At 45.1% G+C, this 18542-nt stretch overlaps 1 protein-coding gene across 5 annotated transcripts in view; it reads left to right on the forward strand.

The window, feature by feature from the left end:
* Positions 1-18542, forward strand: part of LOC106586831 (diacylglycerol kinase eta) — a 159743-nt gene that overhangs the window by 28119 nt on the left and 113082 nt on the right. For all 5 annotated transcript variants that reach the window (XM_082969173.1, XM_014174538.3, XM_082969174.1 and 2 more), the window contains 2 exons: positions 9606-9716; positions 18210-18290. In XM_082969173.1, the coding sequence (XP_082825299.1) occupies positions 9606-9716; positions 18210-18290 (192 nt within the window). The remainder of the gene's footprint in view (positions 1-9605; positions 9717-18209; positions 18291-18542) is intronic.

The raw sequence follows: 18542 nt of genomic DNA on the forward strand, positions 1-18542 counted from the left end.
TGAGACAGTGAGTTATCTGTATCCTGGCAGTGTTAGTTAGTGAGACAGTGAGTTATCCATATCCAGGTTAGTGAGACAGTGAGTTATCCATATCCAGGCTGTGTTAGTTAGTGAGACAGTGAGTTATCTGTATCCTAGCAGTGTTAGTTAGTGAGACAGTGAGTTATCCCTATCCAGGTTAGTGAGACAGTGAGTTATCCGTATCCAGGTTAGTGAGACAGTGAGTTATCTGTATCCTGGCAGTGTTAGTTAGTGAGACAGTGAGTTATCTGTATCCTGGCAGTGTTCGTTAGTGAGACAGTGAGTTATCCATATCCAGATTAGTGAGACAGTGAGTTATCTGTATCCTGGCAGTGTTAGTTAGTGAGACAGTGAGTTATCCATATCCAGGCTGTGTTATTTAGTGAGACAGTGAGTTATCTGTATCCTGGCAGTGTTAGTTAGTGAGACAGTGAGTTTTCCGTATCCAGGTTAGTGAGACAGTGAGTTATCTGTATCCTGGCAGTGTTAGTTAGTGAGACAGTGAGTTTTCCGTATCCAGGTTAGTGAGACAGTGAGTTATCTGTATCCTGGCAGTGTTAGTTAGTGAGACAGTGAGTTTTCCGTATCCAGGTTAGTGAGACAGTGAGTTATCTGTTTCCTGGCAGTGTTAGTTAGCGAGACAGTGAGTTATCTGTATCCTGGCAGTGTTAGTTAGTGAGACAGTGAGTTTTCCGTATCCAGGTTAGTGAGACAGTGAGTTATCTGTATCCTGGCAGTGTTAGTTAGTGAGACAGTGAGTTATCCATATCCAGGTTAGTGAGACAGTGAGTTATCTGTATCCTGGCAGTGTTAGTTAGTGAGACAGTGAGTTATCTGTATCCTGGCAGTGTTCGTTAGTGAGACAGTGAGTTATCCATATCCAGGCTGTGTTAGTTAGTGAGACAGTGAGTTATCCATATCCAGATTAGTGAGACAGTGAGTTATCCGTATCCTGGCAGCGTTAGTTAGTGAGACAGTGAGTTATCTGTATCCTGGCAGTGTTAGTTAGTGAGACAGTGAGTTATCCATATCCAGATTAGTGAGACAGTGAGTTATCCATATCCAGGCAGTGTTAGTTAGTGAGACAGTGAGTTATCCATATCCAGATTAGTGAGACAGTGAGTTATCTGTATCCTGGCAGTGTTAGTTAGTGAGACAGTGAGTTATCCGTATCCAGGTTAGTGAGACAGTGAGTTATCTGTATCCTGGCAGTGTTAGTTAGTGAGACAGTGAGTTATCCATATCCAGGTTAGTGAGACAGTGAGTTATCTGTTTCCTGGCAGTGTTAGTTAGTGAGACAGTGAGTTATCTGTATCCTGGCAGTGTTCGTTAGTGAGACAGTGAGTTATCCATATCCAGGCTGTGTTAGTTAGTGAGACAGTGAGTTATCCATATCCAGATTAGTGAGACAGTGAGTTATCCGTATCCTGGCAGCGTTAGTTAGTGAGACAGTGAGTTATCTGTATCCTGGCAGTGTTAGTTAGTGAGACAGTGAGTTATCCATATCCTGGCAGCGTTAGTTAGTGAGACAGTGAGTTATCCATATCCTGGCAGTGTTAGTTAGTGAGACAGTGAGTTATCCCTATCCAGATTAGTGAGACAGTGAGTTATCCATATCCAGGCAGTGTTAGTTAGTGAGACAGTGAGTTATCCATATCCAGATTAGTGAGACAGTGAGTTATCTGTATCCTGGCAGTGTTAGTTAGTGAGACAGTGAGTTATCCGTATCCAGGTTAGTGAGACAGTGAGTTATCTGTGTCCTGGCAGTGTTAGTTAGTGAGACAGTGAGTTTTCCGTATCCAGGTTAGTGAGACAGTGAGTTATCTGTATCCTGGCAGTGTTAGTTAGTGAGACAGTGAGTTTTCCGTATCCAGGTTAGTGAGACAGTGAGTTATCTGTATCCTGGCAGTGTTAGTTAGTGAGACAGTGAGTTTTCCGTATCCAGGTTAGTGAGACAGTGAGTTATCTTTATCCTGGCAGTGTTAGTTAGTGAGACAGTGAGTTATCCATATCCAGGTTAGTGAGACAGTGAGTTATCCGTATCCAGGTTAGTGAGACAGTGAGTTATCTGTATCCTGGCAGTGTTAGTTAGTGAGACAGTGAGTTTTCCGTATCCAGGTTAGTGAGACAGTGAGTTATCTTTATCCTGGCAGTGTTAGTTAGTGAGACAGTGAGTTATCCATATCCAGGTTAGTGAGACAGTGAGTTATCCGTATCCAGGTTAGTGAGACAGTGAGTTATCTGTATCCTGGCAGTGTTAGTTAGTGAGACAGTGAGTTATCTTTATCCTGGCAGTGTTAGTTAGTGAGACAGTGAGTTATCCATATCCAGGCAGTGTTAGTTAGTGAGACAGTGAGTTATCCGTATCCAGGTTAGTGAGACAGTGAGTTATCCCTATCCAGGTTAGTGAGACAGTGAGTTATCCATATCCAGGTTAGTGAGACAGTGAGTTATCCGTATCCAGGTTAGTGAGACAGTGAGTTATCTGTATCCTGGCAGTGTTAGTTAGTGAGACAGTGAGTTTTCCGTATCCAGGTTAGTGAGACAGTGAGTTATCCGTATCCAGGTTAGTGAGACAGTGAGTTATCCGTATCCAGGTTAGTGAGACAGTGAGTTATCTCGTATCCTGGCAGTGTTAGTTAGTGAGACAGTGAGTTATCTTTATCCTGGCAGTGTTAGTTAGTGAGACAGTGAGTTATCCGTATCCAGGTTAGTGAGACAGTGAGTTATCCATATCCAGGCTGTGTTAGTTAGTGAGACAGTGAGTTATCTGTATCCTGGCAGTGTTAGTTAGTGAGACAGTGAGTTATCCGTATCCAGGTTAGTGAGACAGTGAGTTATCTGTATCCTGGCAGTGTTAGTTAGTGAGACAGTGAGTTATCCATATCCAGGTTAGTGAGACAGTGAGTTATCCATATCCAGGTTAGTGAGACAGTGAGTTATCCATATCCAGGTTAGTGAGACAGTGAGTTATCCATATCCAGGTTAGTGAGACAGTGAGTTATCTTTATCCTGGCAGTGTTAGTTAGTGAGACAGTGAGTTATCCCTATCCAGGTTAGTGAGACAATGAGTTATCCATATCCAGGTTAGTGAGACAGTGAGTTATCCGTATCCAGGTTAGTGAGACAGTGAGTTATCTGTATCCTGGCAGTGTTAGTTAGTGAGACAGTGAGTTATCTGTATCCTGGCAGTGTTAGTTAGTGAGACAGTGAGTTATCCATATCCTGGCAGTGTTAGTTAGTGAGACAATGAGTTATCTGTATCCAGGTTAGTGAGACAGTGAGTTATCCGTATCCAGTCTGTATGTTGTTAGTGAGACAGTGAGTTATCCATATCCAGGCTGTGTTAGTTAGTGAGACAGTGTGTTATCTGTATCCTAGCAGTGTTAGTTAGTGAGACAGTGAGTTATCCCTATCCAGGTTAGTGAGACAGTGAGTTATCCGTATCCAGGTTAGTGAGACAGTGAGTTATCTGTATCCTGGCAGTGTTAGTTAGTGAGACAGTGAGTTATCTGTATCCTGGCAGTGTTCGTTAGTGAGACAGTGAGTTATCCATATCCAGATTAGTGAGACAGTGAGTTATCTGTATCCTGGCAGTGTTAGTTAGTGAGACAGTGAGTTATCCATATCCAGGCTGTATTTAGTGAGACAGTGAGTTATCTGTATCCTGGCAGTGTTAGTTAGTGAGACAGTGAGTTTTCCGTATCCAGGTTAGTGAGACAGTGAGTTATCTGTATCCTGGCAGTGTTAGTTAGTGAGACAGTGAGTTTTCCGTATCCAGGTTAGTGAGACAGTGAGTTATCTGTATCCTGGCAGTGTTAGTTAGTGAGACAGTGAGTTTTCCGTATCCAGGTTAGTGAGACAGTGAGTTATCTGTTTCCTGGCAGTGTTAGTTAGCGAGACAGTGAGTTATCTGTATCCTGGCAGTGTTAGTTAGTGAGACAGTGAGTTTTCCGTATCCAGGTTAGTGAGACAGTGAGTTATCTGTATCCTGGCAGTGTTAGTTAGTGAGACAGTGAGTTATCCATATCCAGGTTAGTGAGACAGTGAGTTATCTGTTTCCTGGCAGTGTTAGTTAGTGAGACAGTGAGTTATCTGTATCCTGGCAGTGTTCGTTAGTGAGACAGTGAGTTATCCATATCCAGGCTGTGTTAGTTAGTGAGACAGTGAGTTATCCATATCCAGATTAGTGAGACAGTGAGTTATCCGTATCCTGGCAGCGTTAGTTAGTGAGACAGTGAGTTATCTGTATCCTGGCAGTGTTAGTTAGTGAGACAGTGAGTTATCCATATCCAGATTAGTGAGACAGTGAGTTATCCATATCCAGGCAGTGTTAGTTAGTGAGACAGTGAGTTATCCATATCCAGATTAGTGAGACAGTGAGTTATCTGTATCCTGGCAGTGTTAGTTAGTGAGACAGTGAGTTATCCGTATCCAGGTTAGTGAGACAGTGAGTTATCTGTATCCTGGCAGTGTTAGTTAGTGAGACAGTGAGTTATCCATATCCAGGTTAGTGAGACAGTGAGTTATCTGTTTCCTGGCAGTGTTAGTTAGTGAGACAGTGAGTTATCTGTATCCTGGCAGTGTTCGTTAGTGAGACAGTGAGTTATCCATATCCAGGCTGTGTTAGTTAGTGAGACAGTGAGTTATCCATATCCAGATTAGTGAGACAGTGAGTTATCCGTATCCTGGCAGCGTTAGTTAGTGAGACAGTGAGTTATCTGTATCCTGGCAGTGTTAGTTAGTGAGACAGTGAGTTATCCATATCCAGATTAGTGAGACAGTGAGTTATCTGTATCCTGGCAGTGTTAGTTAGTGAGACAGTGAGTTATCCGTATCCAGGTTAGTGAGACAGTGAGTTATCTGTATCCTGGCAGTGTTAGTTAGTGAGACAGTGAGTTTTCCGTATCCAGGTTAGTGAGACAGTGAGTTATCTGTATCCTGGCAGTGTTAGTTAGTGAGACAGTGAGTTTTCCGTATCCAGGTTAGTGAGACAGTGAGTTATCTGTATCCTGGCAGTGTTAGTTAGTGAGACAGTGAGTTTTCCGTATCCAGGTTAGTGAGACAGTGAGTTATCTTTATCCTGGCAGTGTTAGTTAGTGAGACAGTGAGTTATCTGTATCCTAGCAGTGTTAGTTAGTGAGACAGTGAGTTATCCATATCCAGGTTAGTGAGACAGTGAGTTATCCGTATCCAGGTTAGTGAGACAGTGAGTTATCCATATCCAGGCAGTGTTAGTTAGTGAGACAGTGAGTTATCCGTATCCAGGTTAGTGAGACAGTGAGTTATCCATATCCAGGTTAGTGAGACAGTGAGTTATCTGTATCCTGGCAGTGTTAGTTAGTGAGACAGTGAGTTTTCCGTATTCAGGTTAGTGAGACAGTGAGTTATCCGTTTCCTGGCAGTGTTAGTTAGTGAGACAGTGAGTTATCTGTATCCTGGCAGTGTTAGTTAGTGAGACAGTGAGTTATCTGTATCCTGGCAGTGTTAGTTAGTGAGACAGTGAGTTTTCCGTATCCAGGTTAGTGAGACAGTGAGTTATCTGTTTCCTGGCAGTGTTAGTTAGTGAGACAGTGAGTTTTCCGTATCCAGGTTAGAGAGACAGTGAGTTATCTGTATCCTGGCAGTGTTAGTTAGTGAGACAGTGAGTTTTCCGTATCCAGGTTAGTGAGACAGTGAGTTATCTGTTTCCTGGCAGTGTTAGTTAGTGAGACAGTGAGTTATCTGTATCCTGGCAGTGTTCGTTAGTGAGACAGTGAGTTATCCATATCCAGGCTGTGTTAGTTAGTGAGACAGTGAGTTATCCATATCCAGATTAGTGAGACAGTGAGTTATCCGTATCCTGGCGGCGTTAGTTAGTGAGACAGTGAGTTATCTGTATCCTGGCAGTATTCGTTTGTGAGACAGTGAGTTATCCATATCCAGGCAGTGTTAGTTAGTGAGACAGTGAGTTATCTGTATCCTGGCAGTGTTAGTTAGTGAGACAGTGAGTTATCCGTATCCTGGCAGTGTTAGTTAGTGAGACAGTGAGTTATCCGTATCCGGCAGGGTTAGTGAGACAGTGAGTTATCCATATCCAGGCAGTGTTAGTTAGTGAGACAGTGAGTTATCCATATCCAGGTTAGTGAGACAGTGAGTTATCCGTATCCTGGCAGTGTTAGTTAGTGAGACAGTGAGTTTTCCGTATCCAGGTTAGTGAGACAGTGAGTTATCTGTATCCTGGCAGTGTTAGTTAGTGAGACAGTGAGTTTTCCGTATCCAGGTTAGTGAGACAGTGAGTTATCTGTATCCTGGCAGTGTTAGTTAGTGAGACAGTGAGTTATCCGTATCCAGGTTAGTGAGACAGTGAGTTATCTGTATCCTGGCAGTGTTAGTTAGTGAGACAGTGAGTTATCCGTATCCAGGTTAGTGAGACAGTGAGTTATCCGTATCCGGCAGTGTTAGTGAGACAGTGAGTTATCCGTATCCAGGTTAGTGAGACAGTGAGTTATCCGTATCCGCAGGGTTAGTGAGACAGTGAGTTATCCGTATCCAGGTTAGTGAGACAGTGAGTTATCCGTATCCAGGCTGTGTTAGTTAGTGAGACAGTGAGTTATCTGTATCCTGGCAGTGTTAGTTAGTGAGACAGTGAGTTATCCGTATCCAGGTTAGTGAGACAGTGAGTTATCCGTATCCTGGCAGTGTTAGTTAGTGAGACAGTGAGTTATCTGTATCCTGGCAGTGTTAGTTAGTGAGACAGTGAGTTATCCATATCCTGGCAGTGTTAGTTAGTGAGACAATGAGTTATCTGTATCCAGTCTGTATATTGTTAGTGAGACAGTGAGTTATCTGTATCCAGTCTGTATGTTGTTAGTGAGACAGTGAGTTATCTGTATCCAGTCTGTATGTTGTTAGTGAGACAGTGAGTTATCCGTATCCAGTCTGTATCCAGGTTAGTGAGACAGTGAGTTATCCGTATCCAGGCTGTATGTTAGTTAGTGAGACAGTGAGTTATCCATATCCAGGTTAGTGAGACAGTGAGTTATCCATATCCTGGCAGTGTTAGTTAGTGAGACAATGAGTTATCTGTATCCAGGTTAGTGAGACAGTGAGTTATCCGTATCCAGTCTGTATGTTGTTAGTGAGACAGTGAGTTATCCGTATCCAGTCTGTATGTTGTTAGTGAGACTGTGTGGCGGATGGGTTTAAGTTGACACAGCTGGTTGACAGCCAGAATGTCAGCTACAAGCCTATGTCTCTGTTTGTAGTTCTCCCCTCAGAGAACACGTTTCCTCTGCTAAAAATAGCCCTCCCTGTTTGTGTCCCCCTCCCCTGTGTGCCCCCAGAGTGCTGGTCTTCACCCAGTGTTTCCGTGTGTGTGTGTGTGTGTGTGTGTGTGTGTGTTTGTTTATTTTCGGAAGGAGAGAGCAGATCTAAGTTGTCGCGGAAGGAGAGAGCAGATTCTGTCCCAGAGACAGGATAACCTGTGGGAAACACACACACACATGTTAGAGGAAGGCCCTGAAAATTGTCAAAGACTCCAGACACCCTATTCATAGACTGTTCTCTCTGCTACCACATGACTCCAGACACCCTATTCATAGACTGTTCTCTCTGCTACCACATGACTCCAGACACCCTAGTCATAGACTGTTCTCTCTGCTACCACACGGCAAGCGGTACCGGAGCACCAGTCTAGGTCCAAAAGGCTCTTTAACAGCTTCTACCCCCAAGCCAGTAGACTGCTGAACAGTTCATCAAATGGCTACCCAGACTATTTGCATTGACCCCCTTTTTTTACGCTGCTGCAACTCGCTGTTTATTATCTATGCATTGTCAATTTACCCTTACCTACATGTACATATGACCTCAAATACCTCAACTAACCCTGACCCCCCGCACATTGACTCAGTACCAGTACCCCTTGGATATAGCCTCCTTATTGTTATTTTATTATGTTACTTTTTAAAACTTTAATTTATTTAGTAAACATTTTCTTGACTCTTATATTTCTTAAAACTGGGTTGTTGGTTAAGGGTTTGCAAGTAAGCATTTTACTGGTCTACACCTGTTGTATTTGGCGCATTTGACAAATACAATTTGGTTTGATTTGATTTGAAATACAGTTCATACATCTCTCTCTCTCTGGTTCGCCTGTAAATGTCCCCATGAAAAATATTTTAAAGGGGAAACATGGCTCAAACACTTCTTTTCCACATTGTGAGGGTCTCTTAAAGTAATGTCAAACTTGAGGGTAGAAGACAGATGCTTATTTAGTCAAAGGATTTAAAACATGTTCAAACCACTGAGTTCAACAGACGGTTAGAACTAGGGAATAAAATGCTCTTCTTCCTCCCACTCTCTATCTCGCTCTCTCTCCCTCTCTCTCTCTCTCTCTCTCTCTCTCTCTCTCTCTCTCTCTCTCTCTATGTCTCTCAGGCCTGAGTGTGAGTGATGTGTGTTTATACTGGGTCAGAGAAGCGAGGGATCTGTAATGGTCTTTCTTTTCTTCTCTGTTGTTTCACCAGTCCTTCTTCTCCCATGCATGAAATACGCACACACACACACACACACACACACACACACACACACACACACACACACACACACCTTATCTCAGCAGAGTTTCCTGTAGATAAACACAGAGGTGTGATCAGTGACTACAGGCTTGGGCACGGTGTGTGTGTGTGTGTGTGTGTGTGTGTGTGTGTGTGTGTGTGTGTGTGTGTGTGTGTGTGTGTGTGTGTGTGTGTGTGTGTGTGTGTGTGTGGTGTGTGTGTGTGTGTGTGTGTGTGTGTGTGTGTGTGTGTGTGTGTGTGTGTGTGTGTGTGTGTGTGTGTGTGTGCGTATTTCATGCATGGGAGAAGAAAGACTGGCGTGAGGGATAAATTCTGCCAGTCGCTGGGACTTTCCACAGAGATGACGACATGCCCTTACCTGGAGGGTAAAACATGCATATGCTGTGCTCCATGGGTTTGAGTTTGGCTCCATGGGTGTGAGTGTGTGGCTCCATGGGTGTGAGTGTGGCTCCATGGGTGTGAGTGTGGCTCCATGGGTGTGAGTGTGGCTCCATGGGTTTGAGTGTGGCTCCATGGGTGTGTGTGTGGCTCCATGGGTGTTTGTGTGGCTCCATGGGTGTGAGTGTGGCTCCATGGGTGTGAGTGTGGCTCCATGGGTGTGTGTGTGGCTCCATGGGTGTTTGTGTGGCTCCATGGGTGTTTGTGTGGCTCCACGGGTGTGTGTGTGGCTCCATGGGTGTTTGTGTGGCTTCATGGGTGTTTGTGTGGCTCCATGGGTGTTTGTGTGGCTTCATGGGTGTTTGTGTGGCTCCACGGGTGTTTGTGTGGCTCCACGGGTGTTTGTGTGGCTCCACGGGTGTTTGTGTGGCTTCATGGGTGTTTGTGTGGCTCCATGGGTGTTTGTGTGGCTCCACGGGTGTTTGTGTGGCTCCATGGGTGTTTGTGTGGCTCCATGGGTGTTTGTGGATTGACATGGGGGTTGGGGTCAGTTTGCTTCTCTATTCAGACAATAAAAAAGTTAATTGAGGTCAAATTTAACAACAATGTTCTTCTACCCCCCCACCTCAACCCACTCTCTCTTTCTAGACCAGCGTGAAAGAGGGATTGTTGCTGAAACAGACAAGTTCATTCCAGAGGTGGAAAAAACGCTATTTCAAACTGAGAGGACGAACACTCTACTATGCCAAAGATGCCAAGGTAAGGTACACACACACATGCACACGCACACACACACACACACACACACACACACACACACACACACACACACACACACACACACACACACACACACACACACACACACACACACACACACACACACACACATTTACAGCGCATTCGGAAAGTATTCAGACCCCTTCCCTTTTTCCACATGTTGTTACGATACAGCCTTATTTTAAAATGTATTAAATCTACACACAGTAACCCATAATGACAAAATAGGTTTATAGAAATGTTTGCAAATGTATTAATTATAAAAAACAGAAATACCTTATTTACTAAATAATTCAGACCCTTTGCTTAGGGACTCAAATTGAGCTCATTTGCATCCTGTTTCCATTGATCATCCTTGAAATGTTTCTACAACTTAATTGGAGTTCACCTGTGGTAAATTCAATTGATTGGACATGATTTGAAAAGCACACTGTCTATATAAGGTCCCACAGTTCACTGTGCAAGTCAGAGCAAAAACCAAGCCATGAGGTCGAAGGAATTGTCCGTAGAGCTCAGAGACAGGATTGTGTCAAGGCACAGATCTGGGGAAGGTTACCAAAGAAATTCTACAGCATTGAAGGTCCCCAAGAACACAGTGGCCTCCATCATTCTTAAATGGAAGGAGTTTGGAACCACCAAGACTCTTCCTAGAGCTGGCCGTCCGGCCAAACTGAGCAATCGGGGGAGAAGGGCCTTGGTCAGGGAGGTAACCAAGAACCTGATGGTTACTCTGACAGAGCTCCAGAGGTTCCCTAAGGAGATGGGGAGAACCTTTCAGAAGGTCAACCATCTCTGCAGCACTCCACCAGTCAAGCTTTTATGGTAGAGTGGTCAGATGGAAATCACTCCTCAGTAAAAGGCACATGACAGCCTGCTTGGAGTTTACCAAAAGGCATCTAAAGGACTCAGACCATGAGAAACAAGATTCTCTGGTCTGATGAAACCAAGATTGAACTCTTTGACCTGAATGCCAAGCGACACGTCTGGAGGAAACCTGGCACCAGCATTGTGGTGGCAGCAACACACTGTGGGGATGTTTTTCAGCGCCAGGGACTGGGAGACTAGTCAGGATCAAGGGAAAGATGAATGGAGCAAAGTACATAGAGATCATTGATGAAAATCTGCTCTAGAGCGCTCAGGACCTCAGACTTGGTTGAAGGTTCACCTTTCAACAGGACAACGACCCTAAGCACACAGCCAAGACAAAGCAGGAATGGCTTCTGGACAAGTCTTTGAATGTGCTTGATTGGCCCAGCCAAATCCAGGACTTGAACCCGATCAAACATCTCTGGAGAGAACTGGAAATAGCTGTGCAGCAACGTTCCCCATCCAACCTGACAAAGCTTGAGAGGATCTGCAGAGAAGAATTGGAGAAACTCCCCAAATACAGGTGTGCCATGCTTGTAGCATTATACCCAATAAGACTTGAGGCTGTAATCACTGCCAAAGCTGCTTCAATAAAGTACTGAGTAAAGGGTCTGAGTACTTACATGTATGTAGATGTAATATTTCAGTTTGAATAATGTTATGCATTTGCAAACATTTCTCAAAGCCTATTTTTGCTTTGTCGTTATGGGCGATTGTGTGTAAATTGATGAGCAAAAAAAATATTTAATCCATTTGAGAATAAGGCTATAACGTAACAAAATGTGGAAAAAGTCAAGGGGTCTGAATTCTTTCCAAATACACTGTACATAGTTAGAAAAACAATACTCTCACTGACTCCCATAGTAGCCCATTATAGAGGCCCAGCAGCAGCACATGGCAGATAGACAGGCTATATACTGTACCACAGCATTTAGTAGTTGAACCAGGTGTGTTAATGCAGGGCTGGGACAAAAGCCTGCAACACACGCTGTAGCTCTCCAGGACCAGTATTAAAGACTGCCCTTACCACTAATTATATATTCAGAACCCCTATCCCTAAAACTTCTTAGCCCTTTGTCCTTTGACCCTTAACCCTGACCTCTCTCTCCTGCATCCCTTTACCCCTAACCTACATAACCTCTAACATTCTTCCCTCCAGAACCCCTAACGCCTCTCCTACCCTACCCTATCCATTCCTAATCCCTAACCCTCATAACTGTTTGAACTTACCTCTGACCCTGAACCCCTGAACCCCATAACTCTTAACCTTCTTACCTACAAAACCCCAGACCCAAACCCCCTCCTTTGGCTCATTGGCAGGAGTCCTGAAACTTAACCACTTACCTCTAAGCTTCCAGTCTTTTCTAATCACCTTCTCCTGCGCTAACTTATGCTGTGGCAGTCTGGTATTCCCTTTACCCCTATCTCCTAACCTCTAACCCTAACCCCTGACCTCCCAGACTGGCAGTGCCCATGCCCGGTGGCAGGAGCGGGCGCTGCGTGGCGTGTCCAGGAGTCGTGTATGTTGGAGGGTCCTGTCCGTGTGCTGGGCAGGGCCTCGCAGCACTCCACCGGCTAGCGGATCCGAGGAAGGTCTGATGTCGATACGGGTCAGCTGCAGCACCAGGACTGGTCCAACTTAGTACCATCCCATCCTCGCCCACCCCATCCCTTGACTCTGATTTAAGGCTCAAAACTCAGATTTAAGGCTCTAGAATTTGACATAAGGCTTTAGACGCCAACTTAAGGCTCTAGACTCTGACCTAGGGCTCTAAGGCTGTAGACTTTCATTTATGGCTCTAGACTCTGATTTAAGGCTCTAGACCAGGGTTCCCCAACTGGCGGGAATTTGGCATGTGGGTGGTTTTATTTGGCTCCCCAGGTATACATATTTTTATTGTTGGACAAAAAAGACTGTAAAAACACCTGCAATTCAGCTCCAAGGGATTGATTTTAATTTTGGAAATCTGTTCCAAAGTATTCCCACGCATACAAAAGAGATGTGATCGTATACAAATGTAAGCAAGGTTTGAAATGATTATGTTTTAGTCCAATATTATTTCTGTTTGGGCTTCTTGCGATCCATTTGCAGTCTACAAATCATTTGTAATTAGATCCTGGACCCCAACAATCCACTCAAGAAAAAATTGTCTCGTGGCTGAATCTAGTTGATGATCCCTGCTCTAGACTCTGATCTGGTGTAAGGCTTTATTCTGATTTAAGTCTGTATGGCTGTAAATCCAGTTCTCGAGGGCTACAGTCCTGCTGGTTTTGACATTTCTTCCTACCTCTTCTATTGGGTCAGTGAATATGTCTGACTAGATGAAGCATCAACGTAACATTTCCATCCAGGAGTACCTTAGGGAAACCAGCTGGCCCACAGTGGACCAGAGTTTTACCACCTGCCCCAGAACTAAATGTGTGCTGTTGGGCGTACTCGAGGACTGGAATTGGGAAACACTGACATGGACCCTGTTCCAATACGTCCGAAATCCAAACTTGCTTCCTCCTTTCCTTGAAGTAATTGGATTGGTTGAAAGGGTTTCCCTTATCCAATCACATACAGATTCATGACTAGTTCAAGAAAAGGACGATATAACGTTTTTTAAGTGTTTGAACAGGGTCCTGATCTACACCGTCTCTGTAATGGACGTCCAATACATCCTGCTGTGTGTTAGTTGATAAGAATGGTGTGTGTGCGTGTGTGTGCGTGTGTCATTGCTAAGACCTCACAAACAGACTCACACACACGTGATGCCAGCCATGTCATGACAGCCAAGAGTGCTGGAAGAAGTGGCAATGTTTATGATGGCATTCCACACACACACTCTCTGGTGTCCCCACCCTGCTGTTAAACCAGCCCAGGAGAGTGGGTCATAAATGGCGCATTTCTCTGACAGCTGCAGTGTTTAAGGACACACACACACACACACACACAGTAGGGGCATTCCTCTACCAGCTACAGCTGCAGTGTAGTTGGCCTCCGGCTCTTTAAGAACAAGGACGCAGGCAGTAGTGATGTCGTCATCAGGCAGGTTGTGTTTAGATATCATGTTGATCCTATTAGCAGGTCCTGGCTTGACTGCTCTCTACTGACTGACTGACTGACTGACTGACTGCTCTCTACTGACTGACTGACTGACTGACTGCTCTCTACTGACTGACTGACAGACTGACTGCTCTCTACTGACTGACTGACTGACTGACTGCTCTCTACTGACTGACAGACTGACTGACTGCTCTCTACTGACTGACTGACAGACTGACTGCTCTCTACTGACTGACTGACTGACTGACTGCCTCTCTGACTGACTGCGACTGACTGCTCTCTACTGACTGACAGACTGACTGCTCTCTACTGACTGACTGACTGACTGACTGACTGCTCTCTACTGACTGACTGACTGACTGACTGACTGCTCTCTACTGACTGACTGAAATGACTGACTGTTCTCTACTGACTGACTGACTGACAGACTGACTGCTCTCTACTGACTGACTGACAGACTGACTGCCTCTCTGACTGACTGACTGACTGACTGACTGCTCTCTACTGACTGACTGACAGACTGACTGCTCTCTACTGACTGACTGACTGACTGACTGACTGACTGCTCTCTACTGACTGACTGACAGACTGACTGCTCTCTACTGACTGACTGACTGACTGACTGCTCTCTACTGACTGACAGACTGACTGCTCTCTACTGACTGACTGACTGACTGACTGCTCTCTACTGACTGACTGAAATACTGACTGCTCTCTACTGACTGACTGACAGACTGACTGCCTCTACTGACTGACTGACTGACTGACTGCTCTCTACTGACTGACTGACTGACTGACTGCTCTCTACTGACTGACTGAAATACTGACTGCTCTCTACTGACTGACTGACAGACTGACTGCTCTCTACTGACTGACTGACTGACTGACTGCTCTCTACTGACTGACTGACTGACTGACTGACTGACTGACTGCTCTCTACTGACCTGACTGACAGACTGACTGCTCTCTACTGACTGACTGACTGACTGACTGCTCTCTACTGACTGACTGACTGACTGCTCTCTACTGACTGACTGACAGACTGACTGCTCTCTACTGACTGACTGACTGACTGACTGACTGCTCTCTACTGACTGACTGACTGACTGACTGCTCTCTACTGACTGACTGACAGACTGACTGCTCTCTACTGACTGACTGACAGACTGACTGCTCTCTACTGACTGACTGACTGACTGCTCTCTACTGACTGACTGACAGACTGACTGCTCTCTACTGACTGACTGACTGACTGCTCTCTACTGACTGACTGACAGACTGACTGCTCTCTACTGACTGACTGACTGACTGCTCTCTACTGACTGACTGACTGACTGACTGCTCTCTACTGTCTGACTGACAGACTGACTGCTCTCTACTGACTGACTGACTGACTGACTGCTCTCTACTGACTGACTGACTGACTGACTGCTCTCTACTGACTGACTGACTGACTGCTCTCTACTGACAGACTGACTGACTGACTGACTGACTGACTGACTGCTCTCTACTGACTGACTGACTGACTGACTGCTCTCTACTGACTGACTGACTGACTGACTTACTGACTGCTCTCTACTGACTGACTGACTGACTGACTGACTGACTGACTGCTCTCTACTGACTGACTGACTGACAGACTGACTGCTCTCTACTGACTGACTGACAGACTGACTGCTCTCTACTGACTGACTGACTGACTGACTGCTCTCTACTGACTGACTGACTGACTGACTGCTCTCTACTGACTGACTGACTGACTGCTCTCTACTGACTGACTGACTGACTTACTGACTGATTGACTGACTGCTCTCTACTGACTGACTGACTGACTGACTGACAGACTGACTGCTCTCTACTGACTGACTGACTGACTGACTTACTGACTGATTGACTGACTGCTCTCTACTGATTGACTGCTCTCTACTGACTGACTGACTGACTGACTGCTCTCTACTGACTGACTGACTGCTCTCTACTGACTGACTGACTGACTGACTGACTGACTGACTGACTGACTGACTGCTCTCTACTGACTGACTGACTGACTGCTCTCTACTGATTGACTGCTCTCTACTAACTGACTGACTGACTGACTGCTCTCTACTGACTGACTGACTGACTGCTCTCTACTGACTGACTGACTGACTGCTCTCTACTGACTGACTGACTGAAAGACTGCTCTCTACTGACTGACTGATTGACTGACTGCTCTCTACTGACTGACTGATTGACTGACTGCTCTCTACTGACTGACGGACTGACTGACTGACTTAGGATGTTCCAACATTGACTTGGGTTCATCTACTCTCATTCAGTGTGTGTGTGTGGTTGTGGTGAGAGGCCAGGCTATGGCCTTGATGCACCAGCTCAATCAGTAGCAGGAGGGAGTCTGTGCCATAAGTGGGACAAATATCAGCCATGCTTCAATAGAAACCATCAGGTCTACAGTTACTTGGCCTACATTGAATAGAAACCATCAGGTCTAGTTACTTGGCCTACGTTGATTAGAAACCATCAGGTCTACAGTTACTTGGCCTAAGTTCAATAGAAACCAGCGCGTCTACAGTTACTTGGCTTATGTTAAATAGAAACCAGCACGTCTACAGTTACTTGGCCTACGTTGAATAGAAATCATCAGGTCTAGTTACTTGGCCTACATTGAATAGAAACCATCAGGTCTAGTTACTTGGCCTACATTGAATAGAAACCATCAGGTGTACAGTTACTTGGCCTGCGTTGAATAGAAACCATCATGTCTACAGTTACTTGGCCTATGTTAAATAGAAGCCATCAGGTCTACAGTTACTTGGCCTACGTTGAATAGAAACCATCAGCTCTACAGTTACCTGGCCTACATTGAACAGATACCATCAGGTCTACAGTTACCTGGCCTACATTGAACAGATACCATCAGGTCTACTGTTACCTGGCCTACATTGAACAGATACCATCAGCTCTACAGTTACCTGGCCTACATTGAACAGATACCATCAGCTCTACAGTTACCTGGCCTACATTGAACAGATACCATCAGGTCTACAGTTACCTGGCCTACATTGAACAGATACCATCAGCTCTACAGTTACCTGGCCTACATTGAACAGATACCATCAGGTCTACAGTTACCTGGCCTACATTGAACAGATACCATCAGCTCTACAGTTACCTGGCCTACATTGAACAGATACCATCAGGTCTACAGTTACCTGGCCTACATTGAACAGATACCATCAGGTCTACAGTTACCTGGCCTACATTGAACAGATACCATCAGGTCTACAGTTACCTGGCCTACATTGAACAGATACCATCAGGTCTACAGTTACCTGGCCTACATTGAACAGATACCATCAGGTCTACAGTTACCTGGCCTACATTGAACAGATACCATCAGGTCTACAGTTACTTGGCCTATGTTGATTCATCCCTGATCATCATTAGCATTGTACTTTATTTTGCTTCATAACACCATTACTACCACCATAGACTACCAGCTTATTATCTTCTCACCTGTTACCATATGATATGTGTATAGTGTGTGATAATACGTCATGCTTACAGGTGTCAATAGAACAAAGGGATGGCCAACCCTCCTCCAGGAGAGCTGTACTGGGTGCAGGCTTTTGATACGGCCCTGTGCAAACACCCCATATTAGGTTAATCAAGGTCATGATCAACAGCTGATTAGCTGAATCAGAGGCGTTTTAGCAGGGTTGGAGCAAAACCCTGCACACCTCTAGGAAGGTTGACTAGCCCTGAGCGAACATACGAGCATGTATGATTCTTATAGAGTAAGTATATGATACTGAAAGATGGGCTGATCTGATTGGTCAATTATTGATCTGATTGGTAAATTATTGATCTGATTGGTCAAGAGACCAATGAGTGGAAAAATATCAGATTTTAGCTGCCTGTGTAAATGCACACTAAAATTCAGGGTTGGGGTCAGCTAGAAAATGAGGGACTGAATCTTAACTTCAGATGTTGAAGTGCTTTTAACTCAGACTTTATGTAAATCATGCATTGTGACCTATAGGGAAATGTGTACATTGTAGTAGTGTGCACAGCTCTCAAGTCAGTATTTGTTCCATTATGACTTCAAAATTGATTTGTATTTTCTTCTCTAGGTCAGTGGAGATTGACCCCAGCCCTAAAGTCATTGTTTAAGATAAGACTCCCATAGAATTTCCTTCATAGAAGTCACAGCCTGAGACAAGATATGTTTTGTGTATTTTAGTATTTTTTGTGTTTTATCGTACTCTGAGTAGTTATTCTGTTGTTTTGTCTGCCTCCTTTCCTCTTCCTCCTCTCTCCTCTCTCCTCTCTTCTCTCCTCTCTTCTCTCCTCTCCTCTCTCCTCTCTCCTCTCTCTCCTCTCCTTTCTCATCCCTCTCCTCTCCTTTATTCTCACCTCTCTTCTCTTATCTTCTCTTCTCCTTTCCTCTCTCCTCTCTCCTCTCTCCTCTCTCCTCTCTTCTCTCTCATCTCTCCTCTCACCTCTTACTCCTCTCCTGTTTTCTCTCTCATCTCTCCTCTCTCTTCTCCTCTCTGCAGTCACTGATATTTGACGAGGTGGACCTATCTGATGCCAGCGTGGCCGAGTCCAGCACTAAGAATGTTAACAACAGCTTCACGGTGAGATTCCACACGCACGCACACACGCACGCACGCATGCACGCACGCACGCACGCACGCACGCACGCACGCACGCACGCACACACACACACACACACACGCACGCACGCACGCACGCACGCACGCACGCACGCACACGCACGCACGCACGCACGCACGCACGCACGCACGCACGCACGCACGCACACACACACACACACACACACACACACACACACACACACAGTGACTCTATATCTTTGACATTAGGTG

Source organism: Salmo salar, chromosome 25 (genome assembly GCF_965601325.2).
Source record: "Salmo salar chromosome 25, fSalSal1, whole genome shotgun sequence".
Lineage (NCBI taxonomy): Eukaryota > Metazoa > Chordata > Actinopteri > Salmoniformes > Salmonidae > Salmo > Salmo salar.